This window comes from Acyrthosiphon pisum, chromosome A1 (genome assembly GCF_005508785.2).
Source record: "Acyrthosiphon pisum isolate AL4f chromosome A1, pea_aphid_22Mar2018_4r6ur, whole genome shotgun sequence".
In the NCBI taxonomy this organism is placed as follows: Eukaryota; Metazoa; Arthropoda; class Insecta; order Hemiptera; family Aphididae; genus Acyrthosiphon; species Acyrthosiphon pisum.
The window spans coordinates 55960261-55986330 of NC_042494.1; the positions used below are offsets into that span (position 1 = coordinate 55960261).

The 26070-nt window shown below is 29.9% G+C and overlaps 1 protein-coding gene across 4 annotated transcripts; it reads right to left on the reverse strand.

Moving 5' to 3' along the window:
• Positions 1–1815: 1815 nt before the first annotated feature.
• Positions 1816–16091, reverse strand: LOC100160983 (chromodomain-helicase-DNA-binding protein Mi-2 homolog). 4 transcript variants are annotated; one of them, XM_008186702.3, is made up of 32 exons: positions 15696–16091; positions 14537–14604; positions 14306–14431; positions 14089–14233; positions 13854–14002; positions 13657–13797; positions 13315–13494; positions 12963–13214; positions 12647–12846; positions 12451–12574; positions 12173–12370; positions 11938–12098; positions 11698–11872; positions 11515–11636; positions 11025–11280; positions 10659–10961; positions 10347–10586; positions 9974–10284; positions 9102–9278; positions 8796–8919; positions 8526–8714; positions 8053–8455; positions 7858–7994; positions 6639–6730; positions 6372–6558; positions 6108–6290; positions 5880–6023; positions 3970–4209; positions 3657–3910; positions 2761–3121; positions 2522–2702; positions 1816–2451 (listed from the first exon to the last, which is right to left on the reverse strand). In XM_008186702.3, the coding sequence occupies exons 1-32, from the start codon at positions 15730–15732 to the stop codon at positions 2312–2314; spliced, it is 6000 nt and encodes a 1999-aa protein (XP_008184924.1). In that variant the 5' UTR covers positions 15733–16091; the 3' UTR covers positions 1816–2311. The 4 variants fall into 4 exon arrangements, with proteins under 4 accessions (XP_008184924.1, XP_008184926.1, XP_008184925.1 ...); XM_008186704.3 differs by having other exon boundaries at positions 7858–7979; positions 13306–13494; XM_008186703.3 differs by having other exon boundaries at positions 7858–7982; positions 13306–13494.
• Positions 16092–26070: the final 9979 nt, after the last annotated feature.

The window sequence follows — 26070 nt, forward strand, 5'->3', positions numbered from 1 at the left end:
AAAATAGAATTCAAAACAACTTTAGACTATAACTTCAAAATACAAATTCTGAGTTCCCCATCGTTTTCAGTAGTTAACTCTTAACCACATGTCTAAAAAAAAAAGGGTGTCCGGTAAAGTTACAATGTTCCTTTAATTATATGCTTTCACTTCAGGTTTTAATTGATTTTCTCTTTTTACTGCTATTATTGTTCTTTTTAATTCTCTAGACTGCAAAGTTGAGCAGGGCTATAAGATAATCCTTTTAAAGATATATTTCTGTACGGTAATAAATAGGTGGTGTTAGCGATCTTTTTTTGTCCGCTCAGGCAGCACTGTCGGTCGACCTAGCGGCACGTCTCCGCCGCCGTAACACTGCCTGTTTCATGACAAAATTTTGTCTATTTTGTCATGGCCTGTTTCGCCGATACCGTAGGGCGTAGAGCACGACGTATGTGCTCTGGGCGAACCGCCGTTTTATGTTATTTATGTTTTGAATTAGTTTTACGCTTCGGCGACGTTCCGCGTTTTAGCCAAATAAATCGTAGTGATACTTAATAAATATTATTTGTTTAATTTATTTAATCCTGACAACCCCGTATTTTATTCCTTTCAGTGGGTACTCAAATATGCTTATTCCTGTATACCTAGGTACTTATTTTTCTTTAGCAAAGCATTGGAATTTAGCCATGCCAATCCATTACTTTGAGCGTTTTCATCAATATAATATTAAGTTAAAAATCGTGATCATATAACGTTTATCTTTCAGGTGTTTAATATTTACTTGTTCAGTGGTGGGGGGGGGAGGGGTAGCGATTAGCGGTATTAGTGACGGATCGTTCTTGCAACAGAATTCACGATAGGTCTACTTATCCTCTTAAGGTCTTTAGGTAATAGGCTCTTATAAACAATTGTTAAAATGTAATTGTTTTTATAATAACGTCTTTATTATTGTATTTGATAATACATGGTACAAGTGTATAACGCCGCACTATACACTGACAAATGAAGAAGTTTGTTAACTTTTAAGTATCTAACGATCGGTCCTCACTTAACTAGTCATACTCTGGTTTAGCGTTAAAAATTATATCTATCAATGTGTAATTAAAATGTATATTAATAACATATAACAATATGTACATAGAGACAAAAAGAAAATAATATTTTGGTTCATAAAGGTTACAATTTGGTAAATCATATTATATAAAATTGTTAATTGATAATTATAATATAATATATACCACCAAATTAAATATAACATTATATAATATTGTGACAAATTGATGTACATTAATGATAAAGACCTGCTGGGTGTCAAGTTGCACCTTAACAAAAATATACTCTACAAACCCATATGAAATTTGAGTGCTAGAATCACTTGTTGTTAAATCTCTGCCAATTGACACTGATTTAACACATTCTCTGCGTATGTCTTTTACTCTTTTTGCAGTTTTCACCCAGTGCGTATGATAAAAGCAAAAACAAAAGAAATTAAAAAAAAAGATAAAGAAACTGCTCATAACGACGTATGTATACATATTTACAAACACGTGTTTAATCCAAACTAAATAATAATAAAATAACGTTCAGCCAAATTAGGGAATTTTAAATTATTTATTTTAAATGTATATTAGACCACATATGGCATCAAACACATTGCTGAATGATACTTATGACGCCAATTGGCGTCAGTACGCAGCGAACGTGTTAATGATTGTCTCCAAGTCAATTTTTAATTTAATGATGGTAACTAACATTTTATTACTATCAATGTATAGGATAAATAGTCAGTTTTTAAATTATTCAATATAATAAATAATAAAATAAATGTACATCTGACATATCAGTTGTTTTATTGTTTTACTTATCATCAAATATGTAATGAAAAAATGTCCTTATATTACAATCTAAAACCCTTAGAAAAAAAAAAAAAATATAATAATAATAAAATAAATATCATAAAAAAGTTATTAAGTAAATACATTTAAGCTAATGTAATTTTCCGTTTTGTTGATAATAAAATGTATGTACAATGTTTACGAGACATTCAGACACTGTATACACAGTGCAAAAATAATTGGTCACTAATCTTCAGGATAAAAAGTACATTTTTAATTAATTTTTACATTGGTATTCAATAGAAACTCAAACCTTTGTGTAGTGTATTAAATAAGAAAATGAAAAATAATTGGTTATCAACTCAATATTATAACACTAAATATAGAGTATAATAATGAATTTGAAATATAACTTTATCTGTTTTAGATGGAGAGATCTAGAAATAAAGAAATATAAAAAAGGTTTTTGATGAATATAAAATACAAAATGGCACTTAAGCAGTGCTAGATGATGATGTTTGTTGCCCAGGTACTGAATACTGGGGTCTAAAATTGGTGAAGTTGGTGTTGCCGAACGCACCATTTAACTGTCCATTTTGAAAACCATTAGGATATTGATTGCTTATGGTTCCAACTAAAAAAATATTTTTTATTTATTATGATGTAAATTAATATATCAATTTTAAATATAAATTAATATTTACCTCCAGATTGTTGTTGGGAAGTAGATGTAGCTGAAGATGTGGTAGCAGCTAAACGAGATAATATAGATCTCTCAGACATTTGAAGTCGCTGGGCAACAGGTGGTATACGAGCCAGAGTTGCTGGCAATCTGCTTACATCAGATTTCATGTCTGACAAAAGTTCTTCCAGTTGATTTAATACCTAAAATAATGTCAAACATTTTAATTTGGAATCTAAAATTTTAAAATTTTAACCATACTTTATGAAGAACAGCATTGGCTGGCTTGTTTCCAGCTAAACTTTCTTTAGACAAGTGTTGGTGTGATTCAGCCAAGCACTCCACCTCAGCAAACCGAGCATTCAATGACATTGCTGGATGATTTGGATCTTGTGTAAGGTTCAAATAGGCGGCTCGCCTAAGTTGCTCTTCAATTACAAGTGCTTGTTCCAATAATTTAAATCTTCTTGCCAAAAATTTGTTTTTGATCTCTAAGAAGTTTCCTTTACCTACATCCATTTTAAAAGGCTCATTGATAATAGCAAAACGGATATCATTCTGAATATCTTGCCAACGCCCATAACCATGTGTTACAATACCCGCCAATAACCAATAATCATGTCTTAAAAAAATAAAACAATAAAAAAATAATACATGTAATTTAATAATTTATAAGGTATACACATTTACAATAATTTAAATTAAGGCTGGCTTTTCATTATACCGGTTTTTAAAAATATTGATATCCGGTATTTTTGGTATTTTAGAATACCGGTATACTGTGAATCAGTAATTACCGTTGTAACCAAAAATACCGTGCCACGGTAATTACCAAAAATACTGTATACTTACATTTATTATTTATAATTTTTATATAATCGTAATGACATAATATAATAGCCCTATACTAGGTTAAAAACTTAGAAACACAAATGAATATTCCGAGGTTATGGTGTTTTTAATAATTAGTGAGGGACAAATCGTACCAAGGTACAGTATTTTCAATAGTTACGGAAAATACCGTACACAACCAGTAATACCATAGATACTGGTAATAAACAAATACCGGTTATAACATTTGAAATACCACCAGCCCTAATTTAAATGTTAAATTTAAAAAATTTTAAATGACTGTTATTCTTTAGATAAACTCTTACCTTCTGTGCCAAATTTCGTATTCTCGTCCAGGAACTGCTGCTTTTTCTTCATTAACCCATAAAGTATGGAGTTCAGTAAAACCACCATCAGCGATGTTAAACATGAATTTCCTAGTAATTTTATCCTCTTTATCGTTTTCAGTTCCGATGCCAGCTGCCACTTTAGCTCTTTCAGCCTCCTCTAATAATTTTTTCTTAGCTTCATCATCTGCTTGCAGTGCCTTTGCTGAAGCTTCAGCCGATTTTATTTCCTCCTTTAAAGTTGAAAATTGTTAATTATAAAATTATAAATAAATATAAAACTGGCACCTACTTCTTTTTTATCAGCTGTAGATGATTCAGATTCCTTTTCCTTTTCTTCTTCTTTCTTTTCAATTTCAGATGTTGCTACAGAATTAGTTTCTTTTGGTTCCGTTGATGAAGCATCAGGCTGTTCAACCTTAACAACCACATTGTCACTTTCTTGGATGCCTTCTTTTTCTGGTGTTTTTTCTTCAGTTGGTTTTTCTTTTTGAAGATTCACTGCTCCTTCAGTTTCTTCTTTAACAACGACCTAAATAAAGTTGTATGCAATGTAATATTGGTTTAACTTCTATAGCAGAAAAAGAACTAGAGATATATAGTATCACACATGGCGCATAATATCTATTTTATAAAATAAACATTAGGACAAAGAAATAGTTTGATAATTAATAAAAAAAAAATGACCATGAGGTAAGTCCCCCATGAGCTGACTCGCTCACACTGACCGTGTGAACCAAAAAACCACTATCATTAAAAATACCCAGTGAAGAGGATACCATATATAAGGCTTATTTTAAGATATATTTTTGTCACCAAGTCCTCAGCACTTTTACACCAGTCCAAATATCATTCATTAATGAAGACTCAGAAAAGTTATGTCACTTGAGCTAATTTTAAGTAAATATATTTTTTTTTAAATGTATGCTAATTTTAGATTCTTAGTGAGCAATAAATGTATTGATTTTACAATGATGTTTTATTTTTATATATGTCTTCACCCTTTGGGCCAATAAAACCGACTTGATTTTCTTCAACAGTATTTTATTTGATGGGAAAGTGAATCTAGTTGGTGCATTCGGGAGGTCAAAATTTAAAATTCTTATCATTTTCAAAAGCACCGGGAAAAAGAAAATAAAAATTAAGGAAAACCGGTAATTTTTATGCAAAATCGTTGAAATTATTAATAATAGCCTACACATTTATTTAAAAGCATTTAATGTTTATAAAAATCGAAAATTAGGGTCCGTGTAATAGGTGAATAAATTACTTTATTCACAATCATATCATCAAATATACTTAGTAGTATATCATAGGCTGACTGACCGGAATTCACTCAGAATTATATTTCATATACAATGATAGTATATCATTGAATTCAAATTTAACACCGTCCATTACCAGTGACCCACTTGTATAGCCTACTGTACAGCAGAGTGACACCCACTTGCCCACCTTTTTTTTTTAAACTACCTATCTTCAATTAAATAAACCTCACAACATAAATCAATAATCATCATTGAATGGTAAATTATTGATCAATCATGCATACGACAATAATAATCAAATCAGATACTATCTAGCAGCAAATTATCAACAAAATTCTTGCAAAAATAATTTCATCATTTTTGAGTTAAGATATCATAGTAGATGTGTACTAAAAACAATATTTACAATAATAATCAAATCAGATACTATCTAGCAGCAAAAAATCAACGAAATTCTTGCAAAAAATAATTTCATCATTTTTGAGTTAAGATATCATAGTAGATGTGTACTAAAAACAATATTTACAATAATAATCAAATCAGATACTATCTAGCAGCAAATTATCAACAAAATTCTTGCAAAAATAATTTCATCATTTTTGAGTTAAGATATCATAGTAGATGTGTACTAAAAACAATATTTACAATAATAATCAAATCAGATACTATCTAGCAGCAAAATATCAACGAAATTCTTGCAAAAAATAATTTCATCATTTTTGAGTTAAGATATCATAGTAGATGTGTACTAAAAACAATATTTACAATAATAATCAAATCAGATACTATCTAGCAGCAAAATCATAAAAACAATTCATTGCATATCAATTTTACATCATTTCTGATTATTCTATTGTGACTAAACTACTAAAGTACATAAATGAATATATTTTAATGAAAAATAACAATTTATTTGCAAAATAATTTTACTTACAGTTGTTTCTTCTGGTGTATCAATTTTAGCAGATAATTCATTTTCTATTTTAACAGGAGATGTGACAGTACTATCTTCAGATTTAATTTCTATTGGCTTATCGTCAGTAGTTGCTGGTGTTTCTTTTGGTTTCTCCTCAGGATCCTTGAGAGTATTAATATACAAATAATAATTTACAATATCATAGTTAAATAAAAGTAATATTATTTATTTAATAATTTTACTTACTTTTGGTTTATTTTCCGTTTCAACTTCAGTTTTTTCTGAAACAGTAGTTGTTGGTGTTGAAGCTTCAGAACGCGGAACAGGAGTTGAACTAGTAGATGCATCAGCTGCTTTGATTGTCTGAATAGGCTTACGAATAAGCTCTGGCATACTGTAGAAGCCATTTATTTCTTCAAACTCTTGAACCTTCAATTTAAAATTAAAGAAAATATTTATGGAATTTGAATAATTAGAAATAATATAGGTACACTATATTATAATACTTACTTTTTTACGAATTAGTGACATAACACCAATTCTTGTGAGTACATGTTGTCGACTTAAACCTTCACGTGGTACACCATCAGCAAAATTTTCAGAGTTATCAGCACCAGGTTCACATAAGTGACGCATAAATAACGAAACATATGCTTTGAAATTTTTTTCTGATTTTCCTCTTAAATCTCTTACAAGCCTAGTTATATTATTATAAAAATGAAAAAATAAATGATATAATTGATATAATTAATAATATTAATGTAAATCCAATATTACCATTGAGAATTAAAGGCATCTTGAGGTGGCATTCCATACCTCATGATGGCATTTAAGAAAGCCTTTCTTTGCCGAGCATTAAATCCAAGTACCTTGGAAAATAAGAAAATTCATAGATCATAAATCATTTTTTACTTAAGAGGACACCTGAATTGTGCATTTGGTGTTTCTGTATGTAGAATTTTTTATTAAAAAATATGCAACAAAAAATCTTTAAATTATGTAATATGGTAAAAATGTTTAATAGTTTATAAATTTATGATTTAAAAGATTACTGACAACAATCCGAAAATGTGAAAAAGGAAAAATATGCAATTGCACAAAAATCCGCACCCTAATCATAGGTAGCTTATAAAACTTAATACAATCCCAACTCTAGGTGGTATAAATTGTTCAGATCATTCAAAGCTGAAAAAAGTGGATGAAATAATGTAGTGTCCCACATTGATCTCAGCCCCATTTGATACAGAATAAAAATCAACTGAGCCACTGTTGTGTTGTTAATTACTCTTAACAGGACGTCGAACCCGCATGTGTTGTCTCCGTCTTACAAACGTACGACATAGCAAATTTTTGTTCAGCAGATTCAATAGTGTGTTGTTAGTTTTGATATTAGACTGAATTAACCTATTATCAAATTTAAAGGTAAGATTATTATTTAGGGTACCACGTAAACTATTATTCATTTTATTATTTTTAAGTGAGTTATAATCATTTTAAAATGTATACTTTCAAAATGGTCATAACTTACTTAAAACTAATAATATGAATAAAAGCCTACGTGGGGCCCTAAATAATAATCTTACCTTTAAATTAAATAATAGGTCAATTCAGTCTAATATGAAAACTAACAGCACACAATTGAATCTTCTGAATGAACATTTGCTATAACGTATGTGTGTAAGACGGAGACAACACATGCGGGTGCGACGTCCTCTTAATGCACGCGGTTAATTGTTAAGGATATATATTGTGTGAATAGATGCAAATTTGTACGGCATCCAAAAGTGTTATCTTCTAAAATAGTTTATTTTAATAATTACATTTCAATGTAGAAATAGGCCTTTAATAAAAGCACAAATTACTTAATATGCTATTATTCTAAATCTTTTTCCTTTAATTTTCCAACTAGGTAAACACAACATTTTATAAACTCTAAATGTTTGATTAACCCATACTTGGATTAATATTGATGTATATGAATGAAATTACTACTTACTTCAATATTTCCACCAACTCTAGCCAATAATGGAGGTAAAGGCCGATCTCTTTCTTCTTTTCTTTCAGGTTTACGTTTAAGTTTTTTACCAGCTTCCCCATCCTTTTCATCGAAGTCGTCATCTTCTTTGTCATCATCTTTAAATTAAAAAATATCAAAAACAAAAAAAAAGTTTTCCTATTTCAGAAATCATACCTGATGGAGCAGAGAAATCTGAATTATAATCAGATAGGTTTTCTTGCCAAGTAGTATCTTCACGAGTTGAATCTACTACACCACCACCATCATTGTAGTTAACTTGTTTTCTAACTCGTTTTCCTTTGCCTAATGTTCTGGACATATCTTCTTGGTGTTGCTCATAATGATGACGAAGCAATTTAACCCAATATGCAGGATCAGTATTTTCAGCTTCTTGTTTTATTACTTCTGTATTAGCTTCTTCTTCTTCATCTTCTTCTTTAGTAACATAACTAGCCACTTTGAAAGATGATAAATATTCATTTGACCAATTTTCTTTTTGTTCAATACCAATTTTTGAACGGTCTAATAGCTCTGCAACTGCTTTGTCATCATAATGAATAGCTTCTTCTTCTTTACCCTAGTATTTACATAACGATTGCATTAGTATAAAAATTTTATTTTTCTAATAAAAAAATATTATTAATTACCTCTTCTTCTTTAAATAGTTCTTCAGTACCAAATCGTAATATATCATCTAATTCTTGTTTAGTAAAATTAGTCTGTTTTCCTCCCATACCAGGTCTTACAACTAAATGAGTTAACATCATTTTTCTTTTGGCAACTTGGGTAACTCGTTCTTCAACTGAATTTCTTGTCACAAAACGATATATCATAACCTAAAGAATATTTATTAAGTTTAATAATCATAATATGTATTTGTATTGAAAATACATATTATGTACTAAACAAATTATTACCTTATTTGCTTGACCAATACGATGAGCTCTTGAAAAAGCTTGTATATCATTATGAGGATTCCAATCAGAATCATAAATTATGACTGTATCAGCAGTTGCCAAATTAATTCCCAAACCACCAGCCCTTAAAAATAAATATAGAATGTAATACTTTCGCATACGACATGAAATTGTATATGAAATATAATATATTCATTATACAAGATCTTAAAATTGTTCTGTTAGTTTTATACTAGTATAAATAAAAAATAATTTTATGAATATAATTATTATTCATTAAAAATAACTTATATTTAATTAAAATACCTGGTTGAGAGCAAGAATACAAATTGTTGAGCACCAGGAGCATTGAATCTATCAATTGCTTCTTGTCTTTGATTTCCTGTTATAGAACCATCAATTCTTTCATATTTATAACCTTCTCCTTCAAGATAATCTTCAAGAATATCCAACATTTTTGTCATTTGAGAAAATATTAAAACTCTGAAAGTATTATTATAGGTTAATGTAATTAATTACTTAATAGATAAATAAATCATTGAATGTCCGAAAACATTCCAACCACAAAGTTAATTTCATACATCAAGGAATTAAAAAACGAAACTTTTTACTACTTTTTAGAGCATTTTTATATTTTAGAGTAATTTTTAAATAAGAATGGATAAAATTTTGTGAAAAGTTAGTTAAAATTCATTCTAAAAGAATAAAATTAAAAATAATTTATTTTGCCTTGCATACTTCTATTTTATTTTTTGTTATCTTTTTACCGATCAGATAAATATGACGCCGTCGCCACCTATGATACGGTTTGTATGATTCATTTTTTGGAAATAATTTTCAGACTAAAAAGAAGATAGGAGAAGACAAATAATAAGATGTGAGGAATAATTATTAATAATAAGAATTTAAATAATAATCATTAATTAATAACAAAACAAATTTTTCAATGTCAAAAACAAATTTAAGAACATTTAAAAAAAAAAAATGCTTGTTAAGAGTGCATTTAATAGTATTTTTCTTGTTTTTTAGAGCATTTAAATCCATTCCCTAGTGATTAGAATACTAAACCACTTTTTCAATGAGTTCAAATAAATTCATTATTTTAAGCTCACAGTAGATGGATTTAATAAATTAATATTCATTATGTATGTTAAAGTTAAACAATATATTTAATTTACCGGTGATTTGTATCATGGAGTATTCTAAGCATTTTAGATAATAAAACTAATTTTCCAGCTGCTCTAGTGAGACCACCAATTTCATAACTTCCATTGATAGCCGTTGGAGCTTCTTGAGCAGCCGCAGGGAAAAGGTATGGATGATTACAACACTTTTTTAAATCCATCATAATATTTAATAAGGACACTTGCTGTCCTCCACCTCTTGGATTTAGTGCTTCAAAGTTTCTTGTTAATATATATTTATAATATTTCTTTTGCATTGGAGATAATTCCACACGTACAATAAACTCTGATTTTGAAGGCATATTCTAAAATTGTATTAGTAGTAATTAGTAACACACTTTTTTTTATATATAAAATAAAAATGTACCTTTAAAACATCAGCTTTTAATCTTCTGAGCATATGAGGTCCTAACATTTCGTGAAGACGTTTGACTTGTTCTTCTTTTGAAATATCAGCAAATTCATTTTGAAAAACTGTTAGGTCATTAAATTTCTCAGGCGTCAAAAAATTTAATAAATGGAATAACTCTTCTAGATTATTTTGCAGAGGAGTACCAGTTAATAGTAGCTTATTACGTATATTGTAGCCAGCCAAAAGCCTAAAAAACTGTATTACAAAAATAATATTAAGGTAAATTAAAAATATAACTTTATTTATATATAGTTTTTATTTAATTACTTTTGACTGGTTGCTTTTAAGCCTGTGAGCCTCATCCACAACTAACACAGCCCATTCAATTGATCCTAACAATGGGGCGTCTATTGAAATTAGTTCATAACTTGTAAGTAACACGTGGAATTTAACTATGCCTTTTATCTTATTACAACGTACACCAGAACGAGTATCATCAAATGAAAATTCATTTTCTCTAATTGTCACTCTAGAGTCCTTGTCTCCTACATAAGAGACAACATAAAAGTCTGGTGCCCATGTTTCGAATTCACGCTCCCAATTAATAAGTGTCGATAATGGTACACTCACCTGAAGTTTAAACAAATAAAGCAATAAATAAAAATTAAACATCAAGTCTTGTATCACACTTACCAAAAATGGACCTTTGCAATGTCCTTCTTTATAAAGAGAGTATAAAAATGTTATAGTTTGAATGGTTTTGCCAAGCCCCATTTCATCAGCTAATATAGTATCAATGCCTTGACCCCAAGAATATCTTAACCAGTTTAAACCTTCTAACTGATATGGATGCAATTCCATACCAGTATCGGTAACATAATCAGGTTGCTTTTCGTACTTCTTTTTTAAATCTGATACTGGCTTATCAGGGGCTCCAACAAATTTGCGACTGAAAATAAATGTTATGAAGATGTGATTTTAAGTAAAATAAATTTTAAAAATATTTCTCAAATATTCACTTAAATAACAAAAAAATCCTCTGAAGTAAAACAATTTTCAAACATTGCATATAAAATGTTTACGTATATTATATTTTAAAAGTCTATTCTACTATAAAGATAAAAAAAACATACAAATGCAACCACATCCGTTCTTTATTTATGATAAATATTTAATAACATACCAAGTAAGTCCCATTGTTGCTTTAGGTGTTTCTTCATCATCAACTGAATCTTTTTTGCTACTGCCCTTTTTTCCTTTAACTTTTTTGGTTTTCTTTGATGTATCACAAGATGCTCTTAGCTCCTATTAAAAACAAAATATAAATTACAAATACATAATTTAAGAAATTAAATGTTAAATTTACCCAGTAATAATCAATGAATGATTTTAAATCTGTATATTCAGGATTTTCATGCTCCCATGTAGCTAAGCTATATGGCAAGTCTCGCCATTTAACTAAATACATCATACGTGCATCTCTTAAATGCTTATGATTTAGAATCCTATGGACTAATAGCCATTCTGGTTTTACACCATATCTAAAATACACATATATTTTTATAATAAACACAGAACAAAATTATATTGAATTTAATGGTAATACCTGTAAAATTTTTCTTCTAAAGCAGCTTGATCACCACCAACTTCACGAAGTCTTTTCCATCGGTTGTCCAATTCATCTAATGGTTCTTCTAATTTAGGTGGTTCATCCATATCGTACTTTCGCATATAACTTCGAATAGTAATTGGATGAAAAACTTCCATCTGTATAATATGTTTGATTGTTTAGAATCAAAATAAGTAATAATATAAATTTCAATATTATAGAGGAATATTACTTGAACTTCAGACACCCAGTCACATTTCCAGTAACTCTGATCTTGCCATTTTACAAAGTACTCTCGTTGTCTTTGTTGCTTATTTCGCCGCCTGTTAATCTTTTCAGATTGTTCATCAACTGGTTTATTAGGATCTTCAGGTATTGGTTTCCAGCGCCAAGTTAAGATTTTTGATACTTTTCCAGGTAATGGTTTTGCCTAATGGTATATCATAATAAAAGTAAATTATTATAATATGAATTGTTAAATTGAGTTGATTGATTTAAATTCATCCTTACCGAACATCGAGGACACTTCCAATCACCATCAGGTACATCAGTAATAGGTGGACTTAAACAAAACGTATGATAAGCGGCTGGACATGAATCACAGCATAAAAGTTCACCTCCATCTTTACATACTCTATTAATGTAAATAATGTATAAGTTTAAAGTTAATCAAGATGTTTTTTTTCAGATGGAAAAGATTAAGTACCTGCAAAATTCTTGATGTTCATCTTCTTCTTGTTCTTGACCACCTTCACTTTCACAATGTGGACAAGACCATTTTCCTTCAGGGGTATCTTCCAACTCTGGATCCAAACATACAAGATGATATGCTCTTGGACAAGTATCACATAAGATAATCTCCCCTCCTTGTTGGCAGACCTCACAGTAGTCTTGATGATCTGTTTGCTAATGTTAAAATCATTGAATATATTAAGGTCTATGAATGTATTAAGTTTTTTATACATTTAAAAAATATTTTTATGTAATAACACTTAATTATCAATATACTTATATATGCTTACTTCATATCCTTCTTCTCCATCACCACTACCATCTGGAAATTTGGAAGTCATTTTTGTCTTTTTCTTCTTTTTGGACTTGTTACCAATTTTAGTTTTTGCTTTCTTTTTAGGAGCATCAGGATCTTCAACTTTCTTTTCAGGTACTTCAGCTTCAGCAGAAGCACCTTCTTCAGCTTCTTGCAGCATTTGCTCAAATTCTGCATCAGAATCACCTTGAGCGTCTCCAGTCCCAACACCTTCTGCATCGTCATCCTAAACAATAAAATATAACAATTATAAACATATCAGCAAATAAATGAACATTTCATAATTTCGTAAGAAATTAATTTTAATTTAAACTAACAGAACTTGCTTGTTTGCGTTTTCCAAGCCTAATTTTTAATGTGGGAACTTTAGAGGTAGATCCTTGCGAATTTCTCTTATTACCACCACCACTACGCTTAGCTCGATTACTTCGTTTTTTACTCTTTTTTTCTTCTACTTCTACTTCTTCTTCTTCTTCTAATTCATCTAATTCATCCACCGATCTTGACTGAAAAATAAATAAGTTATAAAGTAAAACTTAATTAACTTATGCAAATATAAATAGTACAATCCATTTAAGTTATAAAGTGCGGATATTTGGATATTATAGTTAAATTTTATTTTAAACGTAATTAAATGCTTCTAATATTTATTCTTATATAACACACACCTTGTGTCTAGAAGTTGAACTTTTAGGCTGGTATTCAGGTTCTTCATTTGCTTCAAATTCTGGCTGTTCTTGATGTGGGTTTTGTTGGCAGAAGTCACGCCACTTTGCAGCAACTAACATCATCATTTTAGCAATCACAACCTATAAAAAAAAATTACAATACCTATCTAAATTTAAGATAATATTGAAATTCCTACCTTGGGATTTTCCTTGGCAAGAATAGGCCTAACATGTTGCTGAAATAATTTGTAAGTGGTTAAATTTTGATAGTCAGCATCAGTGTAGTCAATTGAAACATCTTGTAAACCAAATGTTTGACAGACTTCTTCAACTGATGGCATTCCAGCTAAAATAAGTAATAAAAATGGTTACTTTTTATTCACTTTTATTTGCTAATATTTAAAAAAAAACTATAATTAAATTAAGCCGTACTGCCGTTATTATCTTGAGATGTACTGGATGTAGTAGGTTGATGATGCTTAGAAGACGAGTTTTTTGATTTCTTAGACTTTCGATTGGAATAATCTGAGTCATTAGCAGCAGTAGTTTCTTCTTCAAAATTACCAAAATCACTTTCCTATAAAAATAAATATATCTAATAGTACATACAAACTTAAGGTGAGATTTAATATTGAATTAGAACAAATACCTCAGCGCTATCTCCACCTCTTTTTCTTTTCTTCCTTTTCTTTTCTTTTTTAGAATCACTCTTTGCTTTACGCTTTTTACCTCGCTTCTTTTTTCGACCATCAGGATCATATTCATCATCCTCCTCCTAAGAAAAATAAATAATTAATAAGCAAAAATAAAGTACCTATTAAAAATATATGAACCTCATTACAAACAAATTTATTAGAAGAGGCTAAATTATAATACTAACCTCTACACGTTTTTCTTCTTCAGAATCAAACGAGTTTTCTACACGACTTGATGGTTCATCAAATTCTTCTAAAAAATAAATTAAATGTAAATTAATTTTTTACACTAAGTAGATAATTTTACAACATAAAATAAATTATATTTAATAATAAAAATTTAAAATTACAGGAGAACCTACCTATTTATTATACTGAGATAATTATATACTTGCAATTTTATTTTTATGAGTAAATATTGGCAAAGTAATAGCAGGTTTTAGGCAAGTATTAAAACAGAATAATACAATACCTATTAAAAAGTATATATTTACTTGTTTATATAAAATACGATGTACATTTAGGTACCTACTTATATTTATATTAAGACAACTTAATAATTTATTATTTTGAAATTCAAGGTTTATTTATATACAACGAGATCAAAGATGAGTTAGGTTAATCAATTGAGTCATAATTTCAATAAAATTTGTTTTTTGATATTTTATAGATACTTGTTTAATTAACAGGATCTTAAATTTATCGTCAAGTAGGTACCTAAATAACCAATTAATTGGATAGTCAATAACGGGAAGGAACAAGAATACAAAATTTAGGTACATATGTGTGAAGTCAAAGGCTAAATGATAGGTAACAAAAGACACAGAGTTGGGTAAAGGGCATGTTAGCCAACATTAATGAATTGATAAGGAATTGGGCAAAATTGTTATTAAGTAGAAAACTGAGCTGGCTTGTGAGAAATCAAAGTTGAAATCTTTTCATTTTTTAACGATAAAATCAAAATGTAAGCAGGACGAAGAAAAATCAAATTAGCGTTAGCCAGTAGGGGGGGGATACGGTCAGGTAAAGAGGTAAACCTTGTGGGTACGAGGTAATGTGAATAATATTTGGAATAGGTATAAGTAGTTAGTGTAATTATTATCAATATTGGCCTAAGCAGTGAAAAATCCAGCGGCGGCACCGTTCCACCATTTTGTTTACGGTTGGCCCCATTCGCGAAAACTCGGCGGCGGCACGGCCCTAATGAGCCGATTAGGCGATGGTGAGGGGGAGGGAGGTGACGAGACGGAACGGCGGTGGACGGTACGCGCGCGCCGCGGGGACGACAAGACCGGCGGCGAAAAAACCGCCGTCGTCCTCATTGACGGGACAGAGTATTATTACCGGTGAAAGACTCCTCGACTTCCTCGTCCGATGCCATTGCGTTTGCCGGTGATCTACTGGACGCCGCTGTGCACGTTGGATATCACCATCGGACGCGGACACCACGACGGACGGAGCAGCGAATGCCGTGCGGTCGTACTTGAACACGCGCACCGTCGTTGTCGGTGTTTGTCGGTTTGTTGTGGTTTTGTCGCCGTTGTAGCTGTTGTTGTTGTTGTTGTTGTTGTTGTCGTAGGGCGACGCGACAACCGTTGGCGGCGAACAGCGGTGGACGCCGAGAACGGAAAACACGAAACCGCCGAAATGAAAAAAAATTAATAATAATAATAATAAACGATATAAGTGTAATATCGCGTTGTAGACGGTTCGCGTTGTTTGGTTATTGTCTTTGGAGTACCCACACGGGGGAAAAAACGCGATCGGCGTTTGTGCGCGTGCGCACTGGATGCCGTGCTTGTGGAAAACAGCGCCGCGGTTTCGGGTGGTGGACGATTTCGGAACGACCGCGTCCAAGACCCGACCGGTCGGGTTGTGCGGTGCGCGGGGGAGCGGTTCGGCGGCGCGGCGGTGTTGTTTGTGTCGACTCTTTAGCTACACCGTTGCAGTTGTACACAAACACACGTACGACGTGGGTGAGCGGGAAATAGTAGTGGTGGGGTGGTAGTGGTAGTTACGTAAAATGTTGGGTGGAGGGGAACAGGGAAAAATTATTACGGGGAAAAAGAGAGTGAAAAAAAACCGTGGAAAAAAGGAAGGGAATCGCGTACACAATTTTTTAATATCATGCTCAATGCTCATGCCATTGCTCCGGCTGATGGTTCGCGCTCCCGATCCGGGCGATGTTTTGAGTCAGGATTGCATTCATTATTATTAATAAATAATAATATCATGATTAAATAAACTTATTTCATTGCGTTCGAAACGAGAAGGACATCTATACATAATTATGTAAACCATGGTATAACAAGTTTTTCGTCCGAAAAATTGTTAATGAAAATATATTGAAAGGTTCTGCCGCCGTAGAGTTCCGCACCAAACAATTTCGTTGTATTTCGTATTCTGTATTTCTGTATTCGGTTTATACTAATGTATTCAGTATTGGTTATGTTATAGGTTCATATTATCAGTTCAGCCGGTCAAATACGAGTGTACAATATAAAAAATGCGGGTGGGTTGAGCTAATATTATGTCATAATATGCCCATATTGCTATAGTCTGTTATGGTATCGCCCTGATAAATATAAATATATTATGATAGGTATTGTGGATTCTTGCAAAATGCTAATGGGCATCGGCATTCGGCACCGACGTCCGACCACGACAACGCCTATAATATAGGCCCTATATAGTATAATAAACTATACTATATAGTATAATAAGAACTATATAACCTACAAAATACAAATGTGAAATGATTTGTTCTTTGAATAATCTAAGACCGCGTGAATAATGCATACGTAAATAATATGATATTCATTTTCATGCGTTCCCGAATGTTTTTGAGTAGGTACCTAGGTAGGATTCTACTATCTAGGTAGCCAGGTAGGTTACCTAGATAGGTACCTAGGTACGATCGCTGTCAGATATTAGATTCGTTTATTGAAATAATCAAAAATACAATAATTATATCACAACCAGGGCCCAGGGAACCGGAGACCGCCTACCTAACTTAGCGGATTCTAGTGAGTGTATAAGCGCTGATTTCAGAGACCCCGCAGTGGATGTAAGAACGTTTTTTTTTTTTGATGGGGTGGGGAGTTGGACGGGACATATCCCGACTTACCACTTACCAACCGGCAACCCTTACATCATTCTTGGTTTTGGTACTGGTTTTTCTTCGTCCTTCGGGCTTCGACCAGCATCCGCCACCCTAGACATACTACGCTGTACGTGTGCTTCCTTTTCATAAGCCGACCTGAACAACAACTGAGCCCCCTAGTTTAGACTTCGCATTTTGTTGAGAGTGGAGACCTCTTTACGCGCCGACTGAAGCCTTTCCTGCTTCCACTCAGTTACAATTATAGATACTATAGAATAATTAAAAAATGTGTAGTTAAATTATAATAGCTGTAGACTATATATAGCCTAATTATTGAACAAACGATCAAACATGGGCAGATGTTAAAGTTTGGGTGGGGAGGGACTCAGTCACTATACCACTGACGGTGATTAAAAACGTCCCAACAAATTAGGATTAACATTATTCAGGGTTAAAAGTCGGATGATTATGCTTACACAATTGTCAATGGTCAATCACTGTTCATACATAACATATACATTAGTAGAGACCGGATTTATATGCACAAAAAGACCTCAAAATATGCTTCTAAAAATGCTCTAATATGCTACAAAATATGCATTTATTTTTAAATTTGCACTTAAAATTGAATCGAAAACATTTTATTTAAAATTATGTAAAAAATAAGTATTAATTAATTAAGTAATAAAAGAGGTATATAAGGGTTTTAATAGTATAAAAAAGTATATTTTTGTCATCTTCACTAAGTTCTTCACCATTTAACGTCATTTATCTTAAATCTATAAAATATTAGCCCTGATTGGCTTCCGTCGAACACTTGAACTCTATTATAGGAACAACGAATTTATTTATATTGATATTATAATAATATATACATATATATGTATATGTATATTTATGTATATCATCTTTTTTTGGCAATACTGGTCGTAATATTATCGATATTATGTGGCTGTGAACGTGAAAATACGACGAAAAACAAATATATGTGCTATAAATAATAATATGCACTATAAACCTACATAAATATGCAAAATATGCAAAATACAGTTCGTGTTATTTTAATAAGAATGATCTAAATCGGAGACAATTCTCATCAGATTTCAAAAAGTTTATTCCAATACGTATATGCATTTGCATATAAATCCGGTTCCTATACATTAGACAATAGACATTATACATAATATTGTTATATGGAACGCTTAAGGCTGTTAAAACCTAGTCGTTTTTTCGTGCGTTCAGACCAATAAACGAAAGAAAAAATAATGAAAAATATATTTGAATTCCTCATTCTATTTTTTAGGTTATGACGTTATGTAGGAAATGGATTTTCGATTTTTTTTTTATAAACAATAAAATAAAGGTGAATTTTGAAAAAAAAACAGAAAATTAATTTCACACTATAATATTTAAACATTTTAAGCAATACAAAAAAATCAAAAATATATTTTCTACATGTTTTAAATATTAAAATTGGTAATTTAAGTAGGTACTAGATGAATTTTTCCTCTGCTTTTTGAGACTTTTATGTTGAAATTTTTTTGATCGCAAAATATAGTGACATTCGACTGCGCGTATATTGTATACGTTACGGATTTCCAAGAATTTTATTTTCAGTTCATCTTTAATTACATAAAGCATTCCGGGAACTCACGCACACTAACGATCAGTAGCTACACATACAGTCACGCATCACTAACGATGGATATAGAATATTGCCTAAATCCGACCCCTTAAAAATGGTTCACTTTCAACAGCTTTAAAACTGTATGGAGACATTAGCCCCTATGGAATTTTTTTCCCTCTTTAAGCCCTGCATGGCTGCATAGTGCACATGGGTAAGAATACATTAGATGGTGTCGCTTTTGCTATATATTGGTACCTATATCACAGGAGTATCAAAATTATGTTAGGTGAGTTGAGTCTGAAAAATAGAAAGTTAGGTTTTTTTATTATAGATATACATTACTACATTAGTATGATCAGTCACTAATGACTATGTAAACTGATATGTATGTTGTATACATAATATTATAATAAAGTAATTATCAAATACCACATGTATTTTGCTATTTTGTTATTTTGGTTCATATACCATATTTTGTTTTGGTAAAAAATATTTTTCTTCCGGGTAATGGGTTAAAATGGTTAAATACTTATATACCTATAATTTAGGCAAGGTATTTTGTGTTTATAATATTATTATTTGTTAAGTTATCACAGCTTTAAGGCATTTTTATGGGTGAGCCGGTGAGGGGAGCAGATCCTCCGTCCAGTCGGTGAGCTTTGGATAATTACATATACTATAATTATTATTATTTTATATTAGTTACCTATACCTATAACTTTTTAACTTAAATTATGTTTTAATCAATTTGCTAATTAAATATATATAATTTTTACTACTAACATGTATAATGATATATTTAAATGACTGCAATACCTACCTATAAAATACTTATAATTCTATCAAAATATAATATGACTAATAATAGACTAGGTATTATAAATGGCATTTTGTATAATGTATTATGTATCTACAATTTTTTACGAAAAATCTTCGTATTGTTACAATGTCACAATGATTTATAAAATAATATTTATATTATCTTATTTATGTAATCATGGTCTATTGAAAAATAATTGTTGTGAAGGCATTTTGGTCACTGGGAGATTTAAAAAAAGTTTTAACACTAAAAAATATAAATTGGGGCCTATGCCCTGTTTCAAAAGAGAAGACACTAATAACGTTTTCGATTTGATAAAATAGTGTGCACTGAAACTCCACTGGCACAAGTGTTGCATGAAAATTGCACTAGTTTTTTATAAATCGAATACATATTTTATATGTAATTATGAAAAACAAAATATGTCGACATGGAAAGAAATACAATTCTTAGGGTAGCCGGATTTTGTTCCCCGTTATCGAGAAAAACGGTTCATATTTATATAAAATGGACTCATTGCACTGACAAATTCGGCGGTGCAGAAAATGCGCACTGAGTGTGCACGAGTGTTGTCAGTGTAATTAAATCGAATACAAAACACCGCACCAGTTCACTGAATATTGGTCAAATCGAATACGTTTTTGCCAGTGGCGTAGACAAGAGGGGGGGGGGGCGTGGGGGTCAGATCCCCCCATTAGCTTTATTTTTTGTTTTTGCTTACATTATGTAATATGCACTATGATGGAATATTTTGTCATATTATGATCTATCGAGTTATTGAATTTTGACAGTTTTGTCAACATACTGAATACCATTATAATTTTATTTTCGTTTATTTATTGCAAAGTAAATAGTAATATTTATTTGGTTGAAATGGTCGATGACGATTGACGACTATGGTTATACTATATTATAATTTATAGCTTATCTTATTATTTATAGTGACCTGAGGGCTGAGACGACACTATATAGTAGGTATATTATATATATAATATGTACGACGTATGTGGGCTCGTCTAAATAGGCTATACTTCCACAGTTCCACTGTGTGTCCGTGTTTAAAATGTTATCGGATATAATCGTTACGTGTACATACAACTAATTTAACTGAAATCTAAAAAAAGAAACACTCTTGGGATTATTGATAATTGATTGCACCTATATCAATTATCATAGAGAAACGTAAAATATAAGAAACGTGATAAATTAAAAATGTATTTATTACAGGCTAAATGGCCTAACACTTATGGCAGTTTATAGAAATATTTCTATTAAAGCAGAAGAAGTCTTAGACGAACTAGCAAAAAAAAAAGAGAAAACTAGATTTGTTAATTAAATTATTATTTATTTTATTTAATGATGTAGCATTGTAGCATTTTGTAATATAGAAGTTTTTACTTTATAGAATATGGAGTATTGGAGTGGATAATCTTCCATATTGTGTTTAATGCAGGGATAGAAAATGTTTTAAAAAAAAGTTATTAAACGGAAAAAAACAAAACACTGAAAAAACTGAAAAACAATAACAAAAAATCCCAAAAACCGAAAGAAATAATAACGAAATCAAAAACGAAAACGAAAATAAATTATAGTATTATACATTATTAAATTATTAAATTATTTATACCACGAAAAAAAAATGTTTTAAAAAATTACACTTGTCTTTACTTTTTAATCTTTAACTTTGAAAACATTTTAATTTCAAATCAGAAATTTTGAATTTCCTAATTTTTATATAAATTATAATTTTGATTTAAAATTTAAATATTGAGAATGATTAATTTTAATTTTTAACTTTAAGTGTATTTCTATACTGCGCGCTACTATAATAAAATTAAAAGTTAAAAGTTATAAGTTATAAGGATATAATATAAAAAATATATATATATCGTAATTCTCCACTTCTCATTTGTTGATTTTGTTCTATGTTATATATGTATCTATATGATTGACAGCCAATAAGAAGTGGAGATTTACGATAAAGGCGAAATAAAGAGCGGATGGTGCGTATCAAAATACTGTGATGATGCCTATTATTATACCTATATCTAATTTGTCGTGATAGGTACCTACATTGTAATAATAATAATATAATACTATACGACTATACGATAACTGATTAGTACGATATAATTGTATAATTATTTAATTTACTATTTTGAGATTACATACTGGAAATATTTAAAAAAAAACAGTATATTATAAGTACTTTGATGGAAGATTTCGTAGGAGCGGGGAATCTTGCTACAGGAGAGGCTCACACGTATGCAAATAATACAGTAAATATAATATGTAATACATATTTTATTATTATGATTATTAAAAATTATCTGACATGTGCAAAGTAGACAATTACGTTTTGCTGAAGGAGGACTATTGGCATTTGGCAAAGATGCAAAGGCAAAGTAGCAAGTAGCAAGTAGCAACTACAAAGCAAGGATTTAATTATGGGTAAAATGGTCAGATTATCTCGCAACTTTCATCCAAGGAATAAGGATAGCCTTATTTATATACTTATATTTCATCTAAGGTATAATAATAAAACTATATATATAATATTACAATATATAGACGTGTGCGGGCTTACATTTTTAAATTAATTCCCTACAGACGTCTTTACTCTATACTATATACTAAACTACTCAAATGAATCTTGTTTCACCATTTTTTTGGATGGCAAATTAACATTTTTAAATTTATATGTAGATAAATAATATGTATATATTTGGGATTTCGATATGCTACATAAATAGTTTGCAGTTTTTATATCCATGGCCATTTTACCAACTCAAAACATTGTGGATGAGCTTCAATTATTTTTTATTTGTTTTATTCTGAATACCTATATGATCTAGTATAGTATCTATAGAAATCTATGAAATTCAAAGTTCCATATAGATAAGTAAATGCCAAGGTAACGTTTTATAAAGCACCTATAATTAATTCTGTTTGCTAAGTACATTCCGTACTTATAATTTATTAATATTGATAAAGGTTGTCGGTCAAACTTATTATCTGCAGACTAGGTATACAACTTACTATTATATAGTTTTAAACATGATTTACTTACTACCTAGAGCACCATCGTTTCAAATAAAATATTAAAAGTTTTAAATAAATCTGTTAAAAATATCCAAGGGGAAATTATAAGGATCGTCATCATCCCACAGTAAATTCGGCTCTGGTCCATTTGGTAGGTACTTATAATAATTTTTCGATTCACTCAGTAATTTCCTTATGATCATTGTTCGCTAAGAAAAATTTCTGACAACTACAGTTAAGTGTTTTTAATAATTATTACCTATTATTTTTAAATAATTCCAGAAAGTTTAGTTTTAATTATCCGTTGAGAATTGTTACCTAATCTTTCTGGGCCCCCACACGAGAGTCTCAGTGGGGCCCAGTATATTCTTGTTTCTGAGAAGTAAAATAAATAATAATAATAATATCAAATTTACAAATTGTATCTTTGTTTCTTATCCGAAATGTATTAAGAATGAATATTAGATATCATATTGTTAGACTTTCATGCTAAACATTGACTTTATATAATAACTAATATTTGTCTAATAAGCAGTCGGTCAGTAAATTGTACCGTCTACGGTTACACTTCGATTACGCTTAACCAGCTGATAACAGATTTTATACCCCGGAAAATTCGGCCAATTAAACTTCGGATAACTCGGAGATGGTACAACCGCCCCCCTCCCCCCTACAAACATGGAAAGTATATAAATGTATTTAATATATTAATTTATTCATTATATTATAATATGTCATAATTTATTATTATGATAAACCCCCCTCCCCCCATATTATAAATTCCTATCTACGGCACGACTGTACTTAACCTAACCTATAACAATAACAGATAACAATATTATACGTTTTGTATATGATATTATAACGAGAAGGTAAGTGTTGGTATCATAGATTATATTTATGTACGCCTAGTAGATATTATCTTGTATTATATATGTTTTGTATACAATAAAGTACAGATTACAGGATGGTTATTGTTTTGATATTTGATGATATTTTTAATTACACAATAATTTTATACTTGATGACCGTGGCTGTTGAATAATGTTTGTACAAATATTATTGTATTAACTACCTGTATATACTTATTAGTTATTACCAATGAAATTTAAATATTTTTAAACACGATAATAATTAAAGATATTCAATTTTGATAAAATATAAAACTGTCCATGATTATGTATTGAATTATTATTTTTTTTATATTTATATGACTTGTAATACATGCGTTTGTACATGACTACATAGGTCATCTAAATTTGCATAGTTAACCTTAACCGTATTAGTTTCTTGTTTGTAAATTAAATTCGAAAGGAAAACTGAAAAAAATACTATTGATAAACATGGTATTTTAGATTCTGAGTGAAACGATGAATGTATTGATTTTACAATGATGTGTGTTTTTTTATTTTTGTGTACAGTCATCACCTTTTAGGACAGTAAAAGTGCTTGGATTTTCTTCAACAGTACCTTTTATGATAGGAAAGTGAATCTAACTGGTACTTTGGGGGGGTCAAAAGTAATAATTTTCCAATAGTTTTCAAATGCGCCGTGAAAAACAAAAGAAAAATTAAGGAAAAACAGGAATTTTTACGCAAAATCTGTTTTTGAGGAAATTTATTTTGGTTTTTGGTGCAACTCTTAAACAAATGGCCGTAGTTACATGAAATTTTGACTGAACGTTTATGTTTGCATTTTCTATACACCATAAAATTTTCAAAATATTTTGATTTATTTTGAACTATTTAGGGACATTTTCAGTTTCCAATATTATTAGTTTTTTTTTCTATAAATATCAATAAAATTTTATTTGTTGGTTAAAAAGCTTGAAAATTTAATAGAAGGTTCCTATTATATTGTTTCAAAGGCAGATGAAAAAAATTAAAAATCCATAGTCACAATTTTTTTTTATAATCTTCTAAAGTTCAAATATTGACAAAATACGTAAAATTGACGAAAATTTGCAAATTATTTTGAGTTAGAAATTCATGAAAAATTTTCTTTTTAAATCTAAGATTTAAAAATGTAATACAAAATTCTTCATAACTTTGTATACCTTTTTAAAAAAAAAAATGTCTACTAGCAAGTCAAAATAAATTTTTATGAGCGTTTGAAATTCATATTTTTACAACATTTGATATTCACTCGATTTCTCATGTAACGATTTTCTTATTTTGTTGTAATTAAAAAACAAATGACTGTACATACTTGAAAATTTAACTGAATGTTTATATCAGCATTTTCTATATACGATAACATTTTGAAAATAATTTGACTATTTTTGAGCTGTTTACGGACATTGTCAGTTTTAAATTTTTTTAGTTTTTTTTCTTTATAAATATCAATAAAGTTTTATCTGTTGGGACAAAAAGTGTAAAAAATTAATACAAGGCTCCTGATATATTGTTACAATAGCAGTTGAAAAATATTAAAAATACACAGGCACAATTTTTTTTTATAAGCATTTAAAGATCGAATTTTGACAAAATTTATGAAATTTTAAATTGAATAATTATTTCATAGTTAAGAATGTATAAAATGTTCAACTTTTATATCTTAAGCTTGAAAATTTAAAACAAGATTCCATGTAAGTAGTTAATTCTGTTACCAAAAAATCTAAAAAATACGCTAAAAAAGCACAGTTTATTTTTATAGTCATTTTAATTTCAAATTTAGACGAAATTACATATTAGACAAAGAATAACTATTTTAATTATTTTGTTATGATTGTATAATATTATTCACGGGTACTTGAAACTTCTAAAGTATAATATTATATATCTATGATAGTATCACGGTTTGATGTTGATGTATAACGCGTTATAAGTACCTAATGGATATTGTGATATGATTAATTTGGAATTTATTATAGGTCAGTTTTTTTTTAATACCATAGATAAGTATATAATATGTCTTATACAGTTATACGTAGACTGACGTACCACACGTGTCCGCTCAGAATCGTTTTTCTTATACAATGATATTTTATCATTGAATTCAAATTTAATACCAACCATTATACAGTGACCCACTTGTAACCTACTATACAGCAGAGCGACATCCACTTGCCCACCTTTTTAATATTAAAAAAGGTAAAATATCATTGTATAAGAAAAACGATTCTGAG